At 43.2% G+C, this 22,982-nt stretch overlaps 1 protein-coding gene across 14 annotated transcripts in view; it reads right to left on the bottom strand.

Annotated features, from left to right (window-relative positions):
* LOC126925024 (RNA-binding protein Musashi homolog 2) overlaps positions 1-22,982 on the bottom strand; it is a 126,268-nt gene that overhangs the window by 48,436 nt on the left and 54,850 nt on the right. For 12 of the 14 annotated variants that reach the window (XM_050740147.1, XM_050740149.1, XM_050740139.1 and 9 more), the window contains one exon: positions 20,361-20,482. Coding sequence is in view for 11 of the 14 variants with exons in the window: in XM_050740139.1 (XP_050596096.1) it covers positions 20,361-20,416 (56 nt within the window). In the remaining 3 variants the exon portion in view is untranslated. Of the gene's footprint in view, positions 1-5,328; positions 7,090-20,360; positions 20,483-22,982 lie in introns of those variants that run through there. The other 2 variants (XM_050740145.1, XM_050740148.1) reach the window with 2 other exon arrangements.

The following is a 22,982-nucleotide window of genomic DNA, read 5'->3' as shown; positions in this document are numbered from 1 at the left end:
ATGGGGGAACATTAATTTCTGGAATAATACCTACGATCTACTCCTACGTATCAGACATTTACATCCGTCGCCTACGAACACCGCCGAAGAAGGTCAAATTTGTATGACATTTCGCCTACCTTGAACAGTACTTTAATTAAAGTTGCGTAAATTAACGATATTTAATATCGCGATTTAATAAAACGAAAATAATTTAATCACGGACAGAACTAGCCGCGAATGGCTCTAATTGAATACCTCTCGTTCGCGGGATCAATAAATCGGGCGATAAAATTTCTCGAGCGAACTGACGACGATTTATTCCCTCTCGATTGCTCGAATGGTGGATGCACCCGGTATATATCGCGAAGGGAAGTTCTCGGAGTCGAGTCGAGCTCACTCGTAGAGGTTGTAGATCAGAAGAGAATTACGAACAGGGGAAAGAGACACAGAAGGGGTAGGAGAAAAGGAACAGAAGAGAAGGAAGGAAGAAGGAAACACAGAGGAGGGGGCGGGAGAAAGAGGGAAGCCAAAGGAGAAAGAGAAGCCCGATAGTGCCACCACGTGCATCGACCGAGGTCTTTGTCTCTGGATACCAGCGGTGGTTGGCCGATTTCTCTCTCTTTGCTAGGCTACTTTTTTAAGCACACGAGGTCCCGGTTCCACGACCAACTAGCTCTATATCTTGCGTATCGGACGTTGCTCTGATCAAGATATCGGATATAGAAAACCAAAAAATATTCCATGCCAGGATTGATCGCCGACACCACGAAGGATCTTCAACCCGCTGTGTTATACTTTCAATCAAACCGAAATCAATCTATATTTCTAGAAGTTAGATACACATTGTTTTTTCATTCAGCAAGTGTATATCGACTTCGATTTGACTCTAATATATAGAGTTTCAGACAGCTGGCGCCAAACTTCGGTATATATTACTTATCAAAACTAGCAAGAAAGTTTCAATAGATATGTGTCCATTTACTCATTTCGAAGTTACAAGACTTTTTCATCGGTCAAATATCGACTGTCTCTGCTTACAGCGTTGACGACAGATTACAAATACAACTCACAACGTTCGATATGACTTCCATTCGTTTCAATGCACGTTTCGGCTTCCTTATAGAATCATTATTTCAATACCACAACTTTCTGAAAGAATCCGTACAAACAGTCTAAATAAGAATCTCTAGAGGCACAAAGCGAGATCGATGGACGGTGCGCAAAAGATTGAAAGAGCGAAGCACTCGGAGACACGACGACGGTGTCCTTTAAAGACCGAGAGAAGCAAAGAAAAATTTCCCGATATTTATCGGGGCCGGTGTGGGAGTCACAACAGAAGTGAACAGCAGTGACATCGAAAGCACCTCGAGCGCGATACTCCAGCGAGGCAAATAATCGAGCAGTCGCGGCGATGGCCAGACCCGGTTTAAAAGCATCTGACGATGTCAGTGACGGACATTTATTGACACAACATTCGCGGATCGTAGCCAGCCGCGCTGGTTATCGACTGCACAAGTGCACAATGACGGACATCCACTGGTCGAAGAAAACACGTGACTCGATCCCTCTCATCGTTCCTCTCTGTTTCGTCCCGAAGCTACCATCTGGCTGCGCCGCGCAGCCCGGACTTGCTCTTCTCTTTCTCCGTTCTAGTAAAACCAATTGCGTGTTTCGTGCTTCTCGGTAACCGGCCGACCTATCGTCCAAACTAATTACAAGCCACGCTTTCCATCGAGAAACAAACGACGGCTCGCTGGCTCTCCGTCTACGTTTATCATGGGCTTTCTGCCAGAGAATCGCGTCCGGGAATTGCGTGGCAAGAGAAATGAAAGTGAAAAACCGTGCAGAGACTATTTAAGCTCGATTTCCAATACCTTCCAAACTTCGCACATATCTACACCTGCTTCCATGTATAGCATCTTTTTCTATCTTCTTCAAAATTTTAAAAGTATCTCTTGCCTTAGTATTTATACTTTTAGGAGAATTTGATTGATTTATCAACTAGTCTTAAAAGAGTTACTTAAAGAGTTATTAAGCTTTGCGCTTAATAGTTTTCCTCCAGTTTAATCATAAAGTGATCAAAATTTTTGCTCAAGTTCGATTCCTTCAGTCGTATTCAGAAAAATTCAGATATGCGGAAATATCTGCAGCTCAATAGTTTCAATTCCTCTCTCCCAATAACATTAAACCGATTCTTGTGCAAGAATTTATTGGCTTACCATTTGTAACAACTAATGATTATATATTTTCCTACAGGCACAAGCGAGCGGGCAGCGCGTTAATTAATTACGAGATATTCACGGTTCGAATTCCGTCACAAAAATGTTGACATTCCAGAGGATCGGCGATTCGATGCACGACGATTTGTCGAATAAACGTTACAAATACTCGACGAATGCGATACGCCGGGGTTGCAGTTCCTAATGAAGCCTCACTGAGTAGCTTTTGCGTCACTTCGATAATTTGACTACGCATTTGCCTTTTACCCTTAACCTTTTGCACGAGTCACGAATAATGCGATAATTTACATTGTTTGATGCGATATTGTTCGCGTTCATTCGAGTCTTTGCGTTAACATCAGAGAAATTCCAATAATTAATATTTGTGCATGCAGCATCAGATACGCAAGTAGATACCACTTTTTTCATGGTACCACTGTTTGTGACTCATTGAAACAATAGGAGAGAACAGTCAGGCTTACGTTTCAATTAAAACTTTAACCATGTACGTCAGTAACCGCGTTTCCTCCTGCCGTAAACTAAAAAGTTTCGTTTTCTACCGTTCTACTCCACCGAGGATGATTCTTGAACGCATATCTTTTGAAAATTATACTTCTATAAAGCCAATTATACTTCTCAAATTGCAAAGAGAAAGAGAGCGAAAGACTGAACAATCCATAAAACAAAATTTATCTTTATAAGACCGCAACCGAGTAAACGTGAACTGTTTTAGTTGCTAGTGAGAGAATACAAATAGAGTGACATAGTTGGCTCTTTAGTCCAGCGTGATGCAACGTATACATCATTTGAATCATGTACAATATATATACAAGGATATGTACATATGTACTCGTCTCGCATGATAGGGGCGATACAGCGAGGTCATAAAATTGATCAGGAATTAAAGTTTACATGTTTGAGAAGCAAAACAAGTACATATGTAATTGCAGACGTTTTGAGAGATATGAGGACCTCGAGCCTCGTTCAAAGCCAAACGATGATAGCTCGGAAGAACCAGTTCTTCAATGACACATTGTTGCGTTACTAACAATGATGGAAATTAATTATGGAAAATTGACACAGGTGTCTGCATGCATGCGGGCCACGTACAACAATACGTACGGCTAGATCAATGAGTATCGTCACTCAACGCGTTAATTTACGACCTCGCTTGATTTTTCTCGCTTTGCTCGCGCAAATGCAGCTGTTCATTTCGTTTTCCTTCCACGATCTCGTAAGAATATCTTTCGTATTATGTACTTACGTACTAACAATTATCCCGAGCTTTTGTAGCATCAACAACAAAAGAGAAGAATTTAAAGATTGTCATTGTCGTTAGCATTTTCAGAAATCTCGAGAAGGCGATACCTTCAAGGTAATTTAAGGAAACCAGAACAAATTCGTTCATAGTTGTATCGCGTCCAAACCAGTTTGTACCGAGGTTTAATTATGGAACATAGCTAAATACAGCCATACGCAATTATTCATGCTTTTCCGATAAAAGTATTAAAAACGGTAATACTACGTGACGTACACAGATTTATGTAATCCTATTTACCGTCGACGTCAATACGCTAGGAAGTACCAATAAATATTTTTACGAAGGTCCTGTATAGTAAAAAAAAAAAGCTGACAAATTTTATTGCAGCGTAGTTGTCGATGGCAAATCAGTGATTATTCGATGCAGGCAATTTTATTGCAAAACGTAACGGGAGCTTAATTACCAATTATCCATTCCGATTGGCGAAATTCGCTTGGAAAGTTGTCGCGGACCTCGCTTTCGATTACCGTTGAGGCGATGTCAATACACAATACACAGTCGGTTGCTTTTTCATCGTCATGACGACCGGGTTAAAGAAAATCGGAATCGCAACCACCTAACCTAACTGCAAACATAACGGCCCTCGGTGTCACGCTACTTCCTGCACCCTTTCCCTGCTTTCTGTTTTCTTCCCCTCGCAAGCCGCGTCGAATTGGCGTGTTGTGTTGCCAGGACGACCAAGGAGCCTCTTGATTAAACGAAACGCAATTTACAAGATCCGAATCGTGATTCAATGGAACCTTCAACGTTTCTTACATCTCTCCCTTGCGTCGTTTACCATCAGGCTGTTTGTCTTTTTCTCTCTTTCTCCAGCTGTCCGTCGAGCGAAAAGACAGTATGGCGGAACGATCTCCGATGTCGTCGTTCGACACGTGAGCTTTTTTGTCAACTTTCGAATCGGTCTGAACGCAGCTATTCTCGTTTGCACACGATTGATTTCTCTGAAACCAGCCAGCAAGGGCTCAGCCACGATCCTTGTAGGTATACACGCGCGTATCTACACGTTTGCACGCCGTACACACATCGGGGCTGAAAGAGCGAGTGAGTAAGGCAAGAGGGGAAAGAGAGACAGGGATGGAAGATACGGGAGGGCGAAAGTGCGACGGAGAAAGGGAGAAGGAGCAAAGGGGGAAAGGACAAAGCGTCGACGCGCTCGAAGTTCGGGCGTACCTCCTATCCCGTAGAAACGTGCATACATCTCTCTTTCTCTTTCTGTTTCTCTGTCCAGCGTTTTCCGTCTCTTGTTTGCACACAGACGACCGCGCGTCCTATCTCTTTCCCATTCGTGAAATACATACATACGTGCAACATCGAGCGCACACATACACCCGCGCACATCACGATGCCAGTTGCACACGTTTTTGTTTTCTCTGGCCGGTTTTCTACGCGAAATAAAGCATGAGCACAAGATCAAATACGCAGGCAGCATGTACGTACGTGAAGCTCATTATCAAGCGATTCGAAGCGAGCATGACAGACGAGCACGACGAAAACAAACAGTCCAGAATGAAAGGGTTAACGCAAGAACAAGAGAAAGAACACGAACATGAACATGAACATGAAAATGAACATGAACAGGAATGCGAACACCAGGACACGAGATGGTTGAAGCGTGTGAGATGCAGCAGGACGAGACGCGTATTCGCTGCTAGAGAAAAAGCAGGTCTTTCGTACGGTGAACATACAAGCGCGCGCGCGCGCACACACACGTACGCATGTGACATACAAAAAGAAAACGGACAGGGGATTGCCGTCGAACGACTTGAACCGCAAGGAAAAACGAAGGACTAGTGGTCGTTTGCTTACCCTACTGCCGGGAATGTCGTATAGGGAAACATTGTTGGACGCGGTCGCTTCCAGGATCCTTGTCGTCGTTCGGTTCTCAACCGGTAGATTCTTCTCGGTGTACCTTCTCTTTTACCTTCTCCTCGCACTATGTCTCGACGTCACAGGTTAAACGAACCACACACAACCACTCGATACGATATATAGACGCACAAGTTCAAGGTCGTGACGATACGAATATAACCAAACGACGAGGATGTCGCGTCGGTGGGCCACGATGACGCGCGACCGTGCGTTACGGGCTGCCTTTCTCGGTACCTAAATCACAGTACCGCCAAAACACAGCAACCAGGACCGGCTAATATTCGCGAATTAGAACCGCACACATCGGCCAACTCGAACAAGCCGACTCTTCGAGACAAAGGGTCTCTCTGCTACGCCGGTATTCGAACAGGCTGTCGCTGACTTTTGCCTGCGCATACGAAGTAACTGAAAGAAACGAACGGCGAGTCGTGATGACAGGAACGACGAGTCGCGCGACTCGAGGACCGGCTTTCGACGCGGTAACAGCACCCACGATTGATAAGACGCGAGTCACCGCGAGAACCGGAAAACACGAGAAACGCACGCCGGCCACTCTCTTTCTCCCTCTCCCTCTCACGGTCGGCTTTCTTCTTTCCTTCTTTCTCTCTCGACCCCCCTTTCTTCTTTCCACGACAGTTTTGTAGGTTAGTCCAAACGACCGGCTAGACGATAACGGCGTCGCTGCGCGTCTCTCCAGTCCTCGCACTTCACAGTGTGGCAGCTGTGCGCTCGCCTCTTCGACCTATTGGTGGGGGAAACCCGTGGCAGCCAGAGAGGGGATAGGCGAAGGGATCTCTAGCACGGAGAACCGACCGCACGGGCCGTCGACGAGCACCACGGGGAAGGGGGAATTGGCCGAACCAAGGGATACACCGCGAAGTAGGGGTAGGTTAGGTTGGGACACCTGGAGGGAGAAGCGAGCGCACCCCTATGCGAACGCGGCCGTGGCGCGTACTACGAAACAGGCGCACGCACACAGACAGAACGCCTGTTCGCAATTCCTCTGCCCTTCGCTAAAAGACTCCACGCCTCGTGCTGTTCCGCGGAGTCCAGTCTTTGCAGTGGTGCTCACTAAATGCTTCTCAACTTCCACTAAACGGTTGCTTTTACCAACGAATATCGGTTTTCGAATCGTACGCGGTTTTCAAGTTACCCGACTGCTGCAAGAAAATTTCAACTATTCGCGGTTCGCTGACAAGATTCGTCGAGGAGAGCAATCCATTCATCGGTAATCTAAACGCGAGGGAATAAATAAACGATCGCTTTTACTTTTACTGTTAACAACACTAACATCTACCGAAGAGTTAGCTTTGCTTAAGACTGCATGAATTTCTATTCATTTCGATTGATTTGCTATACATTTGATAAATATAAACTGATATTTATTATCGGAAAGAGCACAAAAATTTAAGGGAAATCTTGTAAGCAACTATCTATACAGTATAATTTAGTTGCACCTTTTCCCACAGTAAAAATCAACCACTGACTTTTTCAATAAACCCAACAGGTGCTCAATGGGAATTGAGTCAGGCGATTAGGGTAGCCATTCAAGGACCTCAGACCCCTCTATGGACAACAAGAATTTCGTTACTTTTGTCGTGTCCTTCAAAATACGATATCATTCTATTCTATTTATTTCCTTTTCCTATATTCGACATAATTTCCATATTTTTAATCCTCTTCATAACTGCAAAGGAACGAGGAATCAAAGTAAATATTTACTAATTAGTACAATTCACTATTTAGAAAGTTCGATAGAAAAACTTCGAAATATGCATAAGTAAGAATTGTTGCTTGCGATCATTAGACATAGCAACGACAATGTGCGCATCCTAAATTTATCTAAAAAAAAGATAAACGCGCATTTCCTAGAAGCTAGAAGTATGTAAACGAAGTGGCGAGTCAGTCACTGTACGTAGAGAGAACTGTGTTTCTCTTGATTCTGAGCCCTGTTACGAGGGCCACTTCATCCGCCGAGAGCCCTCGTGTTCGTGCAACGAATCACATTGCCGGAGACGGAAAGGATTAAGGATTCTAATTGATGACACACTTTGCCTCTCGACGGCTCGTTCGTATGTGCCACGCGTTTCCTTTCTCCTAGGAAGCTCGCCAATCGTTGATCCTATTACCAACGTTATATTGGGCGCTTTTACTATTAAAACGTATCGAGCGAAATTGCAGATTTAGAAAAAACTACTGTACAATAAAAAGGTTCCATTTTAAATGTATAAAATGCACTCTCAGGTTTGCAGTTAAGCGAATCAAGCAAATCAGGCGAAACTGGTGGATGAAGGTTAAAAGGAATTTTTAACCTTCGATTTTTAACTAACTAATAACTAAACTAATTTTTAACCTTATCAACCTTTTAACGAAATTTGCTTTGTTAATGTGGAAAATGTGATTTAGATTTCTGGGGACAGTTCGCGTACAAGTTGTCAATGGAAGCAGAGAAATTCGATGATATGTATTTTGATACTATTCAAAACGTGTTCGAATGTATACCTTTGTGAAAATCAACTCACCAGCAGCTTTGTGGAATGCCGTGTTCGTATCTGCGTAAAATTTCCACTGTTGTATCGTCGAGTCTTAAACCAATAACTCCCATTATTCGCTTGCTCATTTTCTCCGAAGACGCGGCACAATACACTTTTCCGGAAGAACTGTCGGTGCGCTTCCACGAACCGCCAGGGAAGTTAGAGTTTTCGCAAGAAACGATCGAGAATGTTAATGCCCGGGCGTTCTTCAACACGTGCGCGTTGACACAAAGAGACGTGGGCTCGGTGGGCTTGACGTGGGGAAATCGGCATCAGACCAGACGGCAATCTCACGAGCCAACGTCGTACGACTTATGCAACTGAATAATGTGCACGATTCGCTAGTGAGTATAAAACCAGCTAAGAGTTAAAGCTATATATAGTAAAAAGTACCATTCGGTCGAATAAACAATCAACACAAAGTATAAAGCGGAAACCTGGAAAAGTAATACCTGAATACGTTTCTTGGATAGTTTGACTGTACCGCTTTTCCCACTGTTATATACTTTTATTACCTGCTATACCTATACCTGTATACCTAACTTGTCACTGTAATTGCCATTGCATTTTTCCCAGGCCTTCAACCCAATCCCTTGTACCGTACATTCGCTCGGTTGCCGCCACTTTGCTTGAGAATTGTACGGTGGAATGTCAAGAGGGCAGGTCAGGATCTGGGACTAGCTGGCCGGCCTCCAAATCGCTGGCCAGATTCTGGACGTGCGTGCCTCGACACAAGGTAAATGTGCCGACGTTATTTGACGGCTGTACGTCGCATCGAGACACAAAACAAAAAGACAGCCAGTGAATCTTATCGCGAGGCGGCTCTGCCACGTACGATGATTCACACGTGTCTCCCCTTTATTCTTTATTTTTGTATCGAGCCAAGGAAGGCAATGGCGTTCGAGTCTTCGCCATCGAATATGAAAACAGCGGTAAGTTCGACCTTCGTTCCCGTCCCTTTCGCTTAAAAATATAAGTATATCTAGGTTATTTTGAAAGTTGCTGAATGAAGATCGAACAAGGGTATTGTTCCCATTGTAGGTATTTTTCATTCAATTCGATACTCGGCATGCGTATCAGCCTTGGCTGGATATTACGAATATCGATATGATTCGAATAACACGGATACGGGTTCTAACCAAGCAATATCTAAATGGCGCAAGTACACAGCGCCGTGACTTTAATCTCGCGAAGTAGATACCATTTCCGTATAAACGGCGAAACTTGCTTACTTCCGGCCGTGTAATTACTTAAAGAATCGTTTTGCGCATGATGTTTTATGCAGCGATACTTCGAACAACTTCTCCGACAACTTGTTTTATCCGATGGTATTAGCGATGATTAATGAAACTCTCAAGCAGCTCTCTTTCAAAGATAGTAAAAATACGTGTATATAAGAAATGTATCCTGTAAAAAGTGAAAAGTTCCTGTAAAAAGTGGAAGAGTGTTGTAATACACAGGTATATCGACAGAGCGATAGAGTGATGCCTATTGAACGCAAGAATATTTTTTTATTTATCAGTTAGAATCGCCGAAAAGGATATAAAACGTGACACGGCAAACAAGTTCGATGTTCAATGCGAAGCAAACGATTTCTAGCTGGTTCGGCCCAGACAAAACGCAGGAAGTACTCTCGGACTTCCTCGTCCGGTAACACGAAGCTTTGCGAGGGAGGGAAGACAGCTGGGGTGAGAACAGTCGTAGTGCTTCTGGCGTTGTCGGTTGAAACCTATCCTCACGCTTCGGTTCATTCCCGTGACTTCGACCGAGACATCGCGGACGCGCGATTTTATTACGTAAATTGAATTTGCGCGATACGACGCAGCACGTCGACGATCCTCCTTCGGGAGATAACATCGCGGATCTACCTAACGAAGTATGTTGTAATTGTATCTATCAAACGGATACCCCGAGGACGTTAAAAGCTCCGAATCGCGGTACTCGTTCGCAACGATCCTCATCGGGAACGTTCCGATTTTCATGAATACGCGATAAGGAACTCGACGATCGATTTTTAACTAATCAAAGAAGATTAATTACGCTAATCGTAAAACGCTTAGTACCAAGTCTCGTTGTCGTGAATTCTTAAAAAGCTACAATCTACTTAATATACAGAATGTTAGAAAACAAATTAAAAAACAGAAATACATTACATCTAAATTGTTTAATTTAACACAAACTAATGTCAATCCACTAATCTTCCATGTATCTTTATCACCTTGAATCTAATCGAATGCCACAAATAAATTACTCAATCTTACTAATTAACTCGCGACGTTAATCGATGGTCACGTAGATACTTAATACACGGCATGTGTCAAGCAAACCGTGAATATTGTAATTTGAAATCGCGATACGTCGAGACGATGCTCACCGCTCCGGATAATTAACGTTGCTCTTTATTTCTTCATTATATTTCTATCGCCTTCATGAACACGTACTTTTTTCTTTTTAACGTGTATTCGATACTACTAATCGGCATATCATGCGAAAAACAGCTCGTATTTCATCCGTACATAACAACCTTGAATATATGATAAATACGTTAAAAGATTCAGTGAAGGAAAACTGGAATCCATTCAAAAGAAAATTCTGCAATCTCATTTCAACTATTTTATGTCAAAGAAAATCAAGAAAATTCTACTACTTGTTACATTCTATCCATGTAATTTTTGTTTGCAAAGATCGTGGCAAGTTTGTACGTAGGCGTTTAAATGGCCGAACATTTGGACAATAAATATATACATGGTTAAACCTGCACGAGGAGGAAAAAAGTTGTTGGCACGAATGTTGCAGACCGTTTCTTCGGTCGAATAGCTAGGAACGATTAACCGGCAGGCTTTGCTTGAATTCTAAGCGGAGCTCGGACACGACCCGATTAAATATCGCGGAAATTGAATCTATAAATTTCTCGTTGCCATAAATTTCGTAACTTGCCGCGCGTAAACTGGCCAGCTCCAACGGCGTTTCCATCTCGTCCCTGGTGAAGCCGAAACATCGTCCGAGAGAAAAGTAAGGAACAAATCTGCTGCAAGAGAAAAAAGGAGGCGAGAAAGTATATGATCCGAACGGAAGTAATACTTTCGTTTTAATAATGAAGATTGACAAGCTCAGGTACTTCAGAGTGATGCCGAGGAAAAGAGAGCAAAGAAGTTGTGGATCATAAGAGTACATATTTCGCTAACCCGATTTTCTAAGTATGGAAACTAGCCATGATTCGCGTGAAACGTATTATTCATCCAAGAAACACGATGCGGGATTACATTGTTCTATGTAAACCCTGAGACTACAGGGTCCCATAAAGGGAGAATATCGTATTTCATCTCGTACAAGTTTCAAGCGACATTTCCTCGTGACGAACTATGGAATATATTTTCTTCCCTATGCCTCGTTGAATGAGGAAAATGAAATCGTGCGCTACACGAAATTTTTGAAAAAATGTCTCACGTGACTAATTTAAGACTGCACATGATACTATGTACTTGTAGTCATACGAATACCATTCTTATTTTAATAAGAATACGAGTTTATGGAGCAAAGATCTGGAAAAAATCTCAGTTGAACCGATCATAGATATAGTTTAATCTATCCTCTGTATGCTTTTAGTTTAGACATATGTACTATATATGTACATAACGAAGACTATCGCAACGGAATTATCGTTTCCTTAATTCCAAAAAAGTTCAATTTTCCGTGAACCTAGGTCTGGCAGTTTATTCCGGAAATCGGCTGCAATAACAATAACAATCGTGGGAACTGTCCGTGCTTCCGCTTCAGGTAACAACTTGATCCCGTATAGTGCGGTATCGTTATCATTTACTAGCATACACACTTAGAAACGGAAAGAGTGAAAAAGACCAACCATCAACTATGATACATGCCTTTTTCTTTCGATGGCCGCACTTCTCTCCTTATCGCGACGGCAGAAATTTGACAAAACTCGTCTATTCAGGCTCATTTCGAAGACAGCGATCGCAATTACCGCGAGAAGCTGAGAATCTTATCGGTCGTCTCGTATTTCGTTCTTTAGTGGCTCTGGTGGACATTGTTCTCGGCTACGGGGATGAGATTAAGCTAGCTTTTTCAACGAAACGAACGAAAACAAGTGCACTCGGTTCGCTCCTAAATTATGTTGTATAATGTCGTTTAAAACGAAGGGCAATTAAAGAAACAAAAGGCTTGCCTAGTCGCTAAATTATCCTCGAAAGCGGTCTATAAGTACGAAACAAAATGGCAACGGTCTATAAACTGCAAGAAGCGGGGTCGCTTCCACGACTCTCGGGTCGCGAGTGTTAAATAAAATAATTTATATTCGATCGATCGAAAAACCGATCGATTGACGAGTGGGGAGGAAACGATGGAAATCTTGATTTTGCGGCATCCCGCACAGAAATGGGTTAAGTATGCGTTCGATGGAAGGAGGGGGATGAAGGAAACGGATGGAACGACGGGTAGGGGCTGTAAGTAGTAAAGTACGGCTTGTGTCTGGCGCGCCGTGCCAGCCGGTGCACATCGTGACGAGAATGCGTGCGCGAGAACGATTTCTATCCCTCCCGCCATTTCGCGATTTACTGTTTACCATTCGCTGTTTGCATCCACCACGCCCAACCCCTAGTTCACCCAAGCTTCCGACATTTCACCGGCTAAATAAGAAAGTTCAGCTCGAAGAAATTGCTATACGAATTCGCTACTAAAATCGATTCTTTAGCTCTTGTAACTTTCTTGTTTCGGGTATATTAATATCTAAGACTTTGTAAACTCTGGACAATGAATGTATTATGCTCGAAAATAGAATCACGTGAGGATCGAAAGGAAGAGAGAGAGAGAGAGAGAGAGAGAGAGAGAGAGAGAGAGAGAGAGATCGGAGATGTCGGGTAAAGACGTGGAAACGCGCGAAACCGAGCCTGTGTCGATTCTTAGGATATCCTGGCAGGTATATCAGACGGCGAGATCGTTACCAAAACCCTGTCGTACCATCGACTCTCCAGCCCTGTTTCGAGCTTGATGCCGTATCGATTCGAGGAGGCATACAGACGCAGGGACGGAGGAACGGGGACAGAGAAAAAGAGAGTAGAGAGAGGACGGCAATGGAGGAACGAGGGAGTGGGCGATGGGTAGGAGGGATAGGCGGAGGAAAAGGAAATAGGCAGAGAAGAAAGAATAGGCCGAGCGAAGAAGGAAGGAAAAGGAAAACGAGAGGGAAGAGCGAGAAAGTAGTATTCTCCTCGTACGACAAAAGTACGGGTCTTCGTTACCCTTATCGGACACCGGAACCAGTATCGACAGCCCCGGGGTCATTCCGATCGAAGAATCGTCGAGTCGTGGCCTCGCCGGGAGTACGTTCCAAGAAAAATCGGAATTAGGAAGGTGGCCGAGAGGTTTGACTTACGGTCAGAATCGGACATCGGGGAAAAGAAGTAGAATCACTAAATCTGTCAAAATGACACGTTTCAATTTTCACCTTACTACAATTTTCAGAAACGGGTAGAGGTGTTTGAAGTAATCAATATAGATTTTTGTCAAGATCGAAATACCTTTATCTGTATACATATACGTGTTTCGTTTTCGTCGTATTGGTTCAACCCTTACGAGACTAACAGGACAATTCGCCCTAAGCGAGATTGCTAGTTACCATAATATAATCTTTCTGATACCACTGAGATTTATCGAAGCGTAAGATCGCGTTAGAAATTACAGCGAAAAATATCATCTTGATAGGATTAATTGTAATCGGGAATCATACGGAGAAAGCTACGAGAAATCTATTTTTGTTGATTTTCTGGCGTTTATGTTGGTAGCTAAGAAGATTGGGCGTAACGTGAGGCCGAATAATCGATACAAAGACGTTTACGAGCAAGATTCAATTCTCCCTGGTGTAATTTACGTTTCTCTGCCATTTTCTTTCTATTATATTTTCTCGGTGATTTATTCGTAAACGATGAACGTATTACAGTTTAGCGGACGAAAGAAAGACATCGAAAGGATAGCGTGTTATCGGTAAAACGTCTGTTGGTCGTCTATTTATAGTCAACTTGATGGGACGAATGCACTCTTTAAACTCGCATTTCCGCGGTAAACGGAGAGGAACGAGGATCACGCAGAGAAAGGAAGCCATCCGTGTAGACATTAATTCGAGCGTAACGCCAAGTCTCAAGATACCTGGCATTCGCCGACTTCGAGTTTCGTTAACTTTTAGCTTTTCCTTTTTGCGAGTATTTCTCAATAATTTTCTCGCGGATTTTTCATTTGTTTCTAATCGAATTCTTCTACTCTTCTTAACGTCATCGAGTTTGGTACTTCAACGAGAAAGAAAAATAAAGTCGAATCACGAAGTCTGAATCTTGAGAACGACTAAAGCTTCTGTAAAAAAAGAAGAGAAAAACTGAGAATTCGTTAACTTTTGTGTTGTAGTGTCTACAACAATAAGCGAATGCTTCTGTCAGGAATTCCCAGATGGAAATTGTTTCACTTCGATTCGCAGAAATGTTATATCCAATCAAAAGTTGTTGAAGTATTCAATTTTTAATTACCTCAGTCAACGAAGAGCAATATTTCTCCAAATCAAATTTCTCCGTGCTTCGTTTAATTTTAAACAATTTGAGGAAAACAATCGCAATTGAAATATCGTCCTGTCCGATAAAATTGAGATCAACGAACCGACAAATGTTACAGTTTGATCTTATAATTTTTCTAACGTCGAGTCCTTACCGTTGAAAAGAAGGGGAACTGTGACTTTTACAATTCAGTATCGTCTGTTTTCTCGAGCAAAATCGTGGCAGTGTACTAAGCAACTGCGTCTCAACGAGAGGAACCGCTATTACGAGGCTGCAAACTGCTTTTACAACTCTCTCGGGACTGGAAGAATCATGGTTTCGTAAACAGTGGCCCATTTCGCCACGATGAATTTGTGTGTTTTTCATTGGTCTGTATCATTGATGTTTCGCGTTTTCCCTTCATGCTGTTTCATCCAGAGTTACGATGATAAATACTCTGGAATCGAAAGCAACGCAATGTAAAATATGTGAAATAATTGCAATAGTCTATGATCCATTAGCGATTTCCCTCGCTTATTATTGACGTGTAACTTGTACACCGCAATTACGATATAATTAATTTCGTTATTCCGCAATCGATCCGATGCAAGCATCACCTTGTTATCTCGAACGTAATTGAAACGAAAGAAATTCCCTTTTGTTGAAGTGCCCTCGCGACCTGCACGCGATAATTATAATTACGGGAATCGGAATCTAGATCGACACGCGATTCCGCGAGAAGTCGTTGCGCATCGGAGCATCTTTCTCCTAGAAAACCTAATGATTATTCGGAAAAAGAAGTTGAGGACCTTTCTGGAAAAAAGGTCTGTAGATTTATGGTAAATAGGATCCTGTTCGCGATTATTAGGGCTCTTAGAAACTGTCTTATACGAGAACCTTGAGATCATAGAATCTGCAGATAAGATAACACTCTGATATTAACTTAGATAAAATAACCCCAACTGATATTACATAGTTGGAATTAAAACTTCCAACTAGATTCACTCGATCCACCGTCTTATCCTGCGTACACTTCTTTCAAAGGGCTTTTCGATTAAAAATATGTCGTCGAGGCTGAAATACTTATTCCGTGCGTTTATCGTGATCTAACATCGCGTTGACGGTCTAACTTTAGTATGGAAAGTTTGCTAGTGGAACGAGACGAGATTGAAGCGAACGCATCCTGGCTACGAAAATGTAGCGGCAGTCTAAAATAAAAGCTGGAGATTCACGGCGCAGTTGGCACACGGGTCGATTAATACTCGTATTAATAGTCGGCGTATCAGAGGCCAGTGTCCGCTGCTGTACATCAGTAGTATGAGCTTGAAAATATTCGAAGGTTCGGAATTTTTCACATTTTGCGGCGAACGTTTCGAACGCGGCATATTAGTTACGATACACGTAACACAAAATACCCAGGCCGCGGGGATATAGTTCGATATGTGTTACGGGTTTATCGAGGAATCTTCCCGGCGCATTTGCCGCGCTGTATCGCCGCATATTTTAGGTCAACGGATCTCTCCACCGTTCAAACCTCCTCGCTATTTTATTCCTTACTGTTACGCGGCACAAAATTGCGAGCCAGCTCCTCGGGTATTTCGTCGAAATTCGTGCGAAGTGTAATTAAAACGTGGGGCGGCACAGACAGCCTCTGCTCGTCTGCGTCCAACTATTGGAAATTTTTTCATTCGTTTCTCGACGCTAAAAAAATATTCGAACCTCGCATTTACCTTTCGATTATCATTCTCGAGTCAGCGTTCTTTTTAGCGCTAAGCTATTATGTCATTAATCCTTTCGCTGTAGTCTAATTGACCGTGTGCTGCGAGTTTTATGCCGCCGGGCAACTCACTTTTAAGCTTATATTCTCGTGACGCGACGATTTGTCAGAGTTTCTCGACTAAATTCGTCGTATCGTATTCGTCGTATTCGTTGCGGTATGACTGGATTTCCCACTAAATTAGCGAAGTCGTGGAAAAGCAGCCGGCGTCCCATATCTTGAAAGCATCGGCAAAGCCTATCGTTATAGCCGCGAACGCTCCATTTGCGGACGCTGAGCCGCTTCTGAAGGATTACGGTCGCGCGCATCCTCCAATATTCACGATAATGGCAGCGTGACGTAGAAACGCCGGGGAGTATTCACCGATCATATCGCGTGCAAATAGAATATACGACGAGCGGTTCCTAACCACTCGGTTTCAAAAAATTCGAAAGATCTTCAGTAATTTCGAATTCATCCATTCGTCTCTATTTCACATAGCACCAATTTTTAAAATGCCACGTATTAAAACGCAAGCATCGCTTCTATGATCTACGACGATCAGACGATTCTGACCCCTGTCTACACCCACTCTAATTCTTTAAACTTTCAAATCCTTTTTTAACGCTGTTAAATAGCAAACGACAATAGGCTACGGTTCTGGTTGACATTAGCTAATTCGGAACGCCGCCCACGTTATTCCAGTTGCCGAATTTACACTGCGTGGGTGTCCCTGCACCTGACACTGTACGTGTGTTTCTCTCATGAAATAAATTAACACCACGCCAGTCAACCCGATGACGCCCGTCACTTGGAACATCTTCCTACTTCAATGAACCATTAAAAATAGTAAGCGTTACAGGTGTGCGCCAACTTAACAAACCGATATCTAGTCACGCGTTCCTCGACATACGTTTAATTACGGTTAATTGCACCATTATTATATCCGTTTAACAGGGAATTATGGTAGGAATAATCATCGAATCCAATCCGAATTATCGGAGCAGGTAGTGCGCACGCCTTTCCTTGGGACGAACGCCATTAATCTTTTCCCGAATGATCGATGCCTGATCTCCCATGTCGAATTTTAGAAGTAATTGCGCTCACGCACAAGGAGAACGATCAAGAAAAACATCCATCGTCCTCGCAACGTGGTCAGAATATAAAGAACCCAAAACTTGATATAATTCGAGAAAATACTCATAAAATTTTACACCTCTATCTGTTTATTTCCTTTATGAAATTATTTCGGCTAAGCGTTAGAGCAATCAACCGTAGGATCTGAATACCCAGCGATGAATGATACAATGAAAAGCTGACACCGCGATTTAGCCAATTCGCCAACTCCTTGGTAGTTGTAGAGAGCCGGTAGCGGATATTTTCGTTGATTTGCAGTAATAGGTATAAACCTCAGCACACTCGGAGCTCCAGCTCGACCTATTGAATTAATAGCTCCAGAGAAATAAAGGAACGTTGCATGTTGGAAAACTTAGAGAAATACTTAGATCGCCATTGTGTACTCTTCGCGTTCTTCGTACATCACTCATACCCATCGATCGCATTAACGTTAACGATTCTGCAATTTTCATATAATTCAGTCGTGTGGGTAGTCCAGAAGAAACTAACGAACGGTAGAGTTTCGTTTAGCTCGAATCTAATGATCGGCGAGAGAAAGTAACCGATCATAGAGAGCTTAAGTCATGGGCGCCATTAATACGACGAGTGGGTCGTAGTAAGAAGGGCAAGTCATCATCTTGGAGATCGTAGTGCATCGTAATCACAAAGCTCGATTATCTTTCCTTCGTTCGATCCACAGAATCTCCGTGCCCCTCGCTCGGTAATAAAGGAAGTCCGCGAAGAAAGAGTTAATCGCGATTTCCTGACTGTCGATAGAGCGCGAAAAAAAGGGACGGGCCCGGCTGTAAAATTACAACGTGCTCCCCTTCCTTCTTCTAAGTTTTAATCAGAACTGTGCGCAAGAGAGTAGACCTACTTTTTAGCTACCCCGACCAAACCTACGCGATTCGTCTGACCTTTCGCCTATGTCACGTTGTCTGAAGGTTAACGACAATCACGTATTGTCCGCGTCACTTTGTTCGCGATATCAACAGCAAGAGTGCGAACGCTGCACGGCAATTCCGTCGTCGGTGCACACGGGGACCATTAATAACGCTCGAGAAATCTGCTCGCCGATCTCTCGTTGTTTCATCTTTTAATGAAATTGCTTCTGAATTACCTTGACAAGGAGCAAGCACGGAGAGCCAGCGACGCGTTCAACTTATGACGAAAGGATCTCAACGACGGTTATCGCCATGAGAAATCTCCAAAGTGTTTTAACTCGAAATACATTCGGAGCACTGGTACGGCGAATCTCAGATTTCAGCGAGCTTGCGGGTATCCTACAGCCTTTCTGCAAGAGTTAAAACACTTTCATAGAAAGGCTGCGGGATACCCGCAAGCTCGTTGAAATCTAAAATTCACCGTACCAATAACCGCGCTTCGAATGTATTTCGTTTTCTTTGAAGTATATTTCGGGCTTTTCGTTGCACGCAACAATGGCCCGTTGCCGCTTTCTTTGTCCCATTATGCCTCCTCTGACGCTTTCGTCCTTTCTCCGTGCACCAGACGACTTTTAAGGTGGATTCAGTCTTCGCGATGTGCGGATTTGGTTGACAATGGCCGCTGTTCAAAAGTAGCACGCCAAGACGAATCGTTTAAATTTCGATTTAAACGCGAATACTTGAGTATTATTCCCATAATATTATCTTCTGCCGCTTTTTTAAACACGCGCGAGAACATAGACGATTCATAATCCCTTCTAGAACTCAACAGGCGCTAGAACTATCACGGTATACTTATAAACTTTTAAATTAATAATTGTCGGCGGAAGTTTCTATTCGCGACGATGTACTTTCTGCATTCGACCGATTCTTTCTCAAGTATATGGATAAAATCTTGTTTACTCGCTTTTATTTTAGCCCTCGGTAGTCCCAGTGTTAAGACGAGAAGATCTCATTTAAAAAGCACTGCGTCTAATCCACTTTGCGATATTTAATCAAGAAACCACGGCAAAGTTGATTGCGAAGCCCCCTTCAGAGTCGAACACACCTAACCAGAATTTCGCAAGTTTCAAATTTTCGAGATCAACGTTCCATTCAAAGCGCGAAACGTAATCGTTATCGAAAAGCGTAACGAGCGTAAAGAAGTATCGGCGAAGGACGAGGCACGAAGAAACTTTCGACGAGTGAAGTATTCCATTGCGAACATGTACGTCTTCGTTGATTCTAATTGACGCTCGTGTCATACACAAACAGCATGCACTACGAATAGATATTTAATGCTCAAACGAAGCTTTCAATAGGACACTACGGGTTCGGTTAGACGTTGGTAGCGCGTGCAGCCGCCTCGGTTATTATCCCCTGTTAACTACAGTGGAAATATTAGGTCGTTCGATATATTCGAGCTGCGATGTGTATGTATGCACTCTTTGGCTGCTTTATGTGCACAAAACGATAAACATGCGAGATGATTAATCTTATGCAATGAAATTTAGTCTACAGATGCCGTTTTAGAGAAATAAATTCACTTATCGTGATTTTTCGCCATTGTCGAATTGCGTTATCCTGTAAGAAAATTCGATAATCGAATACGCGAAAAGTAAAGTAAATAACTTATCGTCAACGAGTAGTTAACTCTAAGAGCGTGGCGCCATTGGTGGATATCGTTAGTTAAGTAGACGCCCAAATATAAAATTCATAATGCATCAAATGAAAGAAACGGTTTATCGATTTAAGGTGCATTTATTAAAGTCCTGTAGGTTTCATATCGATTTGGTAATTTAAGGAAAATGAAAATAGTACGAAAGTTGAAAGCTTACAAATACTGAAGAGATAAGCGGCGCGAACTTACTATTTAAATCTTTGATATAATCGTTCGACCATTTATTTCCTGTCAATTTTCTATCAACGGATTAACCTAAATTTCACAATTTGGAAAAAATTGAGAGAAGAAAATAGTATCGAGGCGCCTGCACGAATTTCCGCTCTAGCCTCGTGGCAACCTCTACTTTTAACGAAGCTTTCGAGACTTTTAAGAGGCTTCTAGTAATAATTCGAAAGCGTGACAAGCTATGACACAATCACTTACCAGCTCTCCAATATGCCGACGTTCGAGAAGTTTGGCGGAAAGCTCGCGGCCGCCATCGGTGGTCGCGGCTGTATCCTGTCTGTCCTGTCACTACCGGGACTGTTCACGGCTCTGTTGCGTTGCTGAAACGGAAGCAAAACGACTTATTAAGCTTCTAAAAGGCGAAGAATCTTTTAAAACCGTTATTAGCACGATGTTTGCAAGATTTTCAGTTAAAAGTACCGCCCTCGTGGACAACGACCTAGGACGCGGAATTTTCGCTGATTCGCGAGGAAAGGTTTCATGGATGCTCGTTAGAGAGGAGAGAAGAAAATTGACGGGTATAGTTAGAAGGGATGTCCGCGATACATTTTCCATTTAGCACTTAAAGCGTCGTTGGGAGATACTCGCGGAGGGGTGGCATACAGCCGCGACGAGAACTCGCGCCTTCCACGCTCTTCCTTTCTCGCATTATTATCTTTCTACTTTCGGCTGGGTCTGCGTCGCACCGGCACTCGGTATCGGTAATGAACGATCTATTGTGCTGGTAGGTGCTCTTTCAGACAGCAAAAGAGACGAGGTAAGGGAGGCGGGGGCAACTGGAGAACGAGAACGAAAACGAGAAAGAAAGGGGGAGAAAGAAAGAGAGAGAAAGAAAGAGAGAGAGAGAGAGAGCGATGGCATAGAAGAGGTATGAAAACGGCACTCGTTAATGGATTCCTACCAGACTCTTTCACCCGGTTTCTCCCTTTTCCTCCGTATCGGTCGATTTCTTTCTCTCTCTCTATTCCTTCGTTCCCTCACCTACTTTTATTTTTCTACCACCCGTTTCCTTCTCCCTTTCTCCACCGACTCTGCGTTCCTTTCTTTTCCAAGGGCCGGTTTTTATCTCGCGTTTTGCCCCGTTCTCCGTATGTTTTAGCGTCGTTCCTTCTCCGACGGCAGCTATTTTCTCGCTTTCAAATCGCGTCGTTTCTTTTTCCTCCGATCCGGGGAGCTTTTAACCAGCCGAACCAACAGCTAGCCGGGAGAGAGTTGTTACACGTGTAAGCTCAACTTCGTCCTTGTTGCGTGTATCATTATCGCGCGGCTACCTGATTGTCTGGCGGCTACGTCCTCGGAAAAAGCCGGCTGAGCAAGATAAATAGGCAGATACGAGGGCTGGATGGATCGCTTTATTATGCTCAGTTAACGGGTCCACCGTGAACCGAGCCGACGACAGAAACACAGGGGAGGATTCTCTGTATCGTTGAAACACACGCGGAGACCGGGCAAAGGGGTGGAGAATAACGGAGAAGAATCGCGCGAAGAGAGTCGCAGTAGCCGAGCACAGAGAACCGACAGACTAAAAGAGAAGGGTGGACGCATCGAAAAAGAGAAAGGAAACGTAGAAGAGAAAAGACAAAGTAGAATAGAACGACAAAGAAGATTATGGATACCATTAGCGAGGATAGAGAGAGGAAGATTGATGTAGAAAAATAGAGCGTACGAGTAGGCGGAAAAAAGGGCGACGAAGACGAGGGGGAAGAAGAGAAAATTGTTACCGAGAGGAACCTTTCTAGGCAATGCTTCAGGCTGGTCTCGTACGCGGTCTATTGTTCTGCGTTCGGACTCGGTCGATATCGCGTTAAAATTGCAACGAGATTCCATTTTCGAACGACCATCATCGCGACGAATCGATGTCTGCCTGGTGAATCGCTTCTCGTCCCTTTTTTTCAACTTAAGTCTTTTCCTTTAGACAGTTCAAGAATAAAATGTAAAATTGGAAACCATCGGAGAACACGATATATTACCATTCATTTCAGCCAGATTTTTCTTCGACTGATTAAATGAAAACGATTTGCAACTAAGTATTCGCAGTCGCTAAACGTCCGCGAGAAACAAACGCGCGAAGAGCTTTCTACATAAAGCTTTCAAAGGGTGGTTGGTAATTCAAGAACGTCGAAATAGATTTCACACGAGCAGCATGCAAATTCCACGCAGCCTGGAATGTTTGTCGGTGCGATCCAAATTAACCGACTAATGGGGAAATTATTTGGCAGATTGCGCTATCCTACGTCATAACAAATGGATCATCTACGAATTTCGCGAGAAATTCGTCATGTTCGGGATCGCCTTGGAGGAGAAGCATTAATCCTGGATCAGCGTGGAACAAGCTTAAATCGATCGAGACGAATTCCTTCTCTGTATCAAATTCGAATCATCCTACGCGAAAGTTCCCCTAATCGCATTCGAATTCTTCGTAAATTTCTATAAAACAAAAAAGAAAGAAAGAAAAGAAAATAAGAAATATACCGTGTTTCTGCCAAAAAAATCAAGATTCTACTTAATATCGCGACAATAGATAATTTTGAAATATTCACGAGGATGGGACTCCAAGTGTTTGCAACAATACCATCTTTTCCTGCGTTTCAATTTATGGAGTTGGGTGTGGAGTGTCTTCTGAACGGTTCGAATAGTATTATAACACTAAATCGAATATTAAAACTATTCGCGATATGCTATGGATATCGTCGCACGTTGACGATAGATCATCGATCGTAAGGCCGATCGTAAGCGAAAGGTTGGAACGCGAGCGTGGAAAAGCTCAAAGAGCCGAGTTCTCGTCGACGAGTGGACCGAAAACGGGGCTTGAAGGGGGTG

The sequence above is a fragment of the Bombus affinis genome, chromosome 15 (genome assembly GCF_024516045.1).
Source record: "Bombus affinis isolate iyBomAffi1 chromosome 15, iyBomAffi1.2, whole genome shotgun sequence".
Classification (NCBI taxonomy): domain Eukaryota; kingdom Metazoa; phylum Arthropoda; class Insecta; order Hymenoptera; family Apidae; genus Bombus; species Bombus affinis.
Note: the sequence above shows the minus strand (reverse complement) of the source record. Positions and strands in the feature narration are given on the sequence as shown.